Source organism: Saccoglossus kowalevskii, chromosome 21 (assembly GCF_978046115.1).
Source record: "Saccoglossus kowalevskii chromosome 21, keSacKowa6.1, whole genome shotgun sequence".
Lineage (NCBI taxonomy): Eukaryota > Metazoa > Hemichordata > Enteropneusta > Harrimaniidae > Saccoglossus > Saccoglossus kowalevskii.
Genome location: NC_140661.1, coordinates 21,043,391 through 21,049,091, shown reverse-complemented (window position 1 = coordinate 21,049,091; position 5,701 = coordinate 21,043,391). Strand labels below are relative to the sequence as shown.

At 32.3% G+C, this 5,701-nt stretch overlaps 1 protein-coding gene across 5 annotated transcripts in view; it reads left to right on the top strand.

Moving 5' to 3' along the window:
- The first annotated feature begins 375 nt into the window (after positions 1 to 375).
- Positions 376 to 5,701, top strand: part of LOC100372371 (INO80 complex subunit D-like) — a 30,803-nt gene continuing 25,477 nt past the window's right edge. For 2 of the 5 annotated variants that reach the window (XR_014928089.1, XM_085495278.1), the window contains exon 1: positions 377 to 592. Coding sequence is in view for 1 of the 5 variants with exons in the window: in XM_085495278.1 (XP_085351404.1) it covers positions 559 to 592 (34 nt within the window). In the remaining 4 variants the exon portion in view is untranslated. The other 3 variants (XM_085495281.1, XM_085495280.1, XM_085495279.1) reach the window with 3 other exon arrangements.

The window sequence follows — 5,701 nt, the reverse complement described above, 5'->3', positions numbered from 1 at the left end:
ATTTGCAATGAATGCTGGGATGTTATTTAAAATGTGGAGGTCACTATGCAAATTTTAAAACCACGTAACCCGGGTGATGGGTCCTGATAATCGTTCTGACAGCTTGATTGACTATTGACCAATCAGCGAGTCGATTTCTTCCAATCACTTATGCTGTTAACCAATCAGATACATGTTTCTTACCAGGCTTAAATCACGTGCTCCTCTATTTCAGAGAATATGGCGTTCAGGTTGTCGTTCTGGAAGTAGTGGTTTTCGTTAAAATTGCACTCTAACGGATAAAAAAAATGAGAAAAAACCCAAGCAGCACTACTCGCGAATCCTCTTTTAGGTATAGATAAATTTTCTTGAAGAATCGCGGTCAAATAAAAATGTTATTGGGGTGTCTTTGGAACGGGTTGTTGTTGGAGTGTCACTCAATCGTAGGCCGTCTAGGCGTCGTTTTATTGGTTATATGTGATTCACGGTAAATACGCCGTGTCATTGCTCAATTCGGCCAAAAGTAGGTTTCCACATTAAACCTCTTGCTATTGTTTTGGGGTGAAATATCACATCTCGATGTTGGAATGTAGAAATAATGTCGGTAAAAAGTGTAAGTACGATCAAACATGGGGGTATTGTTGTTGTTTTTGCATGGTGAATTTCCATTTGCAGAGCACAGCTACATTTCCAGGGGGCGTCGTTTTACAATATTTAGCCTCGGCCAAAGAGTGAAAAATACTCTTTCTTATCGTTGGAATTTGTTGATATGGACTTGGATGGAAATCGAGTATTTTTTTAATGGTTTTGGTGAATTTTGAAAGTTAAAGGTAAATGTATCCAAGATGGGAGTCCGGGTATGGGTTTTTCGCTTGCACTACTTGGTCTCGTTCTATTGTTCGGTTCGCTGTGATGTGACGGCGGGGAGGGAAATTATATGCATAAACCTCTCACACAAACACGGCAGCCATTTTGAAACTCCAAATTTCCACGGATTTTCTGTTAACTTCCTAGCCGTTAACCGCAGAATATTGGGATAAATATTACGGTAGGTACTGAACCAGATACTCATCTGTCACGTAAATGTAGCGATGTGTCTTCCCGATCGTTACATCTCCCGCCAAACCGGTCGAAAGAGGACGTGGTGTTAGGAAGAAATACACGGAAAATTTTGGAAAATTCCTATTCGATTCATTTGTAGCTGCGTCATCGAAAGAAACTGACAATATTTTTCGCTGGTTTTTAACTATTTTAACAATTTCTTGTACTTATGTTACCGTTGATTGTCTTGAAACATAATTTGTATCAAATTATGGAGCCGATTACGAGCAAACGTGCGGCGTAGACCCACGACACTGCCCACGACAAATCGGCGGTTGAAATATTAGGGTTGACCGACTTAAAATCCACAAAATTAATATGCTTCCAAACAAAATATTTTAAATCGCGTGCTACATTTATACGGCAAAATAATTTTATTTTATTAAAATACTGAAATATTCGCCAGTGTGTTGAATTATTACGTAAACATGGGTTCGTTGACCCCGCATCAGATTTCAATATTTTTGGTAACAAATTGAATAATATTCGGCAATTTTATTATTTGATTATTTATTGCTATTGTGAAAAATTTCACAAATTTTCTGCACATATTAATTTTAAAACCATTTCCATTATTTTAAAATAACATAGAGATTATTTGTAAATATTGGATTTCAATAATACAGGTACATTCACAAATAAATACAATAAATAATGTTAATGCTATACTAATTATTAGCCGAAAAACAGTATGAACTATTCGTGATTAAAATTTGTGAGATCTCCACTGAAATATGTTAGGGTGAAAAAGAGGAAGCATGATTATATTAAATATGGTTGACGTTAAGTATTGATTTTTATGTCCTGGAGATTTCAAATTTGAAATATTTTGTTAATGTAGCATATGTGCACTTTAACAGTTTTAAATTAGGTGTAGTAATCCAGAATGAACTCAATGTTTAGTTCCTTCAGAGTCTTTAGAATTTGTCCCAATTTTTTCTGCGTGTGTAAACAATACTACGTTTTGTCAGTCATTTTTATAACACATTATTATTGATTTTATAATGCAAATAGAGAAATATCAGAATAACAAATCAGATACGTACATTTTTTAGCAGTTTTTAATATGCTGGGAAAAGATCCAATGTGATAAGATTTTGTTTTAGCATACATATTTCAATGTATGTTTCTCATCATAGCTCCAGAAGAGATTGGTTATTTTGTAATTTATAATTGATTACGTTATTATATAGGGATATTATATGAGGAAACAGTAACTATAAAATTAAATTATCAAAATTAATCATTTTAAGTATTACTTGTAATTTCATCTGATCCTGAAATCTTATAAATCTGTGCTAGGGTTAGGTATTTTGATATTTCTATTATGAAAAATAAAAAACAACGTGATCAAATAAAAAAAAAAATGGGGAAATATATCATATTGTGATTTTGGATTTTTATCCTTTAGGTCAAAAACTGAGAGAATATATCCCTCACTGTGATTTTAGATTTCTATCCTTTTTCTCAAATAATTAGGTTGATTTATTAAATTTAGTTATTTTTATATCATTAGCTCGGGGACATGTACTTCAAACATGTCTATACATGTCTCTTTGTTCTGGAATGAATTCTAAGTATTGCCTTGTAGCAAGAATGTACTTGTTTTCCAAATCTCAGAATCTGTTCTGTATGACCTTGAACAGTAGTACATGGTGACCTTGCTAGATTGGAAAAGGATTCCCTAGCAACTTTCTTTTTTAGCCAGGTTTTATTTATGGCGAAAGGTACATTTTCAAGTGTTTTGTTGAATTTAAAGATTTGGAATATTTTACATATTATAAAAGAGACTTATATTTCACTTTCTGACATTTTTTGCATCTTGATTTGTGCAGAGAACTATATGCTAAAAATATAAATTGTCCATTGTAGATCTTAAATACAGTACATCTAAATTATGCAAATTAGACATTGTTCTAATCTTCACTAATTAATTATATCAGAGAATTCCCACGACCTTCCAAATCGAAAACAAACAATCTTGTTTAATATCTTTTATTTCAGGGCGTTTAAAAATATATTTCAATGCTTTAAGACATTTGTCATTATTTTGAATGCAAAGATCAGACAGTAGGTCATTACTCTGGTCAAACCCTTATCTAGATGGACAGTATGTCACTAATCTGGTCACACCCTTGTCTAGGGATCTTGTTTCTCATAGCTGAAGCAGACAAGTAGTGGCTTGTTTATTCAACGTGCAATAACTCATGTATCCAACGTAGTATGTGCATCATATAATTAACGCGTAGGTTGCCTGCTAAGGCTATAACATTTTTTACGTTCATTTCGACTATTCATGGAGGCTTTCACGGTGAACGTGTTAAACTATGTACTAAGTTGTAGTGGTTTTAATTATGTAACTATTTAAGAACAAGGTTAAGAAAATGACTATCGGTAAGCATGTCTGTCATTCAGTTTCATTGACTGAAGTACTAAAAACATGTTTATGTTCATGTGTATGACAATAATAATTATATTGACTTGTAATAATAATTATATTTTGTAACAACAAAATTGGGAAAAAAGAAATTCTGTGTTTTAGATGTATAAACGTAGGACAAAATTGCCGCTAATTTTATGTTCTAGAACTTAGAAGCTTGTCAGTTACATTGTTACATTGAGTAACATGCCTGTTACTTTATTACTGTAACATACTTTATTTTAGTAAAGTTGGAATTAATTTTCGCTGAAAAGAATCTTCGGGTGTTTTGTATGGAATATATTTTCACTGATTTTTGACAAGTTGAATGTAAAATATAGAAAAAAAGGTTTATTCGCTGGATATTATTTTCACTGAACCATGATTCCTTCAGTGAACATAACGAAAATTAATTCCAAGAGAAAATAAAGTATTTTACAGTATCCATATATCATTCTGTGAGATAGTAAAAAGGACTTCAACCCTTATCCTGCCACCTCCACATACTTGTACATTGATTTAACCTTTTATGGGTTAATTTTTTGAAAGAAAATAATTTCATTTGGCATCTTTAAGATGGAGACTCGCAATGACCTTCAAAATATTTCATTCTCATGAAAGCACTCCAATTATCGCATCACGAAAATTAATAGCGACAAAATCAAATCAGTTTTAACAGTATGTATTAAAGTCTAAATGATAATCACAGGATCTTGCTTGATAAGTTAAAATGCATGGAGATAATTGGGTAATTATGCGACACTGCTTGTTATTTTTTATGTTCGAACACTTTTATGAAGTGTACTCCGTACATGCATCCATCAGAATACTAATTGACTTGCTTTAAAACGTAATGATTAATCTTGCTCGTGGTAGGTGGCTTGTATTCTCTGTTGCAATGTCTTATTCAAAACACTGACGTACATCTCATAGTAATACACTGTAGAAGTAGAAATATTCAGATTTTTATTTTAGCGGTTTTATGATGCAGTTAAATTTGAATATTCACAGGTTTTTATTTTACCGCATTTAGCTATCAGTGAAATAACCAAAAATCAAACCCAGCAAAAAAATCCAGCTCTACAAATGTATAAAGTATTTTTCACTGTAGGTGCTTGTAAAATTTGTCATATCCTCCAAGTACCTGAATAATCGAGTCATAATTAAATTTAATATTCTACTTGAGGAAATCCGAGCTTCATATAAACAGAAAAAATCAAAGTCTAAATTCTGCTTCTTGAACTCAAAATACTAGGGGTTCTAGAGGTTCTATATGTTTGACAGCAATAAATGCTGCTTTTGCTATACTAAGAAAGTGCACATACAGAAACCAAATTATTAGTACTGGCTATATATATATATGTATATTATTACTGTTTATATATATATATACAAGTACATAAATTACGAATAAAGCTATACAGTACAATATACTGTAGAATACTTTATTTTCGCTTGAAATTAATTTTCGCTATTTTCGCTGAAGGGATGATTCCGTGAGAATAAAATCTGGCGAATATACTTTTTTTCCTATATTTCACATTAAACTCATCAAAAATCAGTGAAAATAAATTCCATACAAAACGCCCAAAAAGCCTTTTCAGCAAAATTAATTCCAGCGAAAATAAAGTATTCCACAGTAATATGAGATTATTACGAGGATACCTCAAAGTAAGCACGAAGACAGTACAGCTAGAGTATCGACTGACACGCATCTTTTTCTCCCAAGGATACATCATGGGAATGCATAAATCCAAAAAGTTTAGAACAGAATCAGCAAACTTCTTTGTGTAGAGTCAGGTCAAACCCTGGTGGCAGCCATGTTTGTTTTTATTATTAGAGAACGCTTATGCGCATAATCATTCCATATTTGGAATTCGCATTTCCTAATATGGTAGGATGAAAATATCCTGTAAAATACCGCAAAATTACGGCACACTGTAACTTATGGTGTTACGGTGACAGATGTATAATAATATAAAATATGACTTGAATGTAGACATTGTAACCTCTCATTTATACAAGTATATGAGCTTCTAATAAACCTATGCAATGGAATATAAAATGTAACTTGACTGTAGACCCTGTAAACCTGTTTATACAAGTTACTAATATAGCTCTGCTGTACAATAGAATATAAATTATAACTTGACCATAGGCATTGTAACCTGTCATTTATACTAGTATGAGAGCTCTTATCAA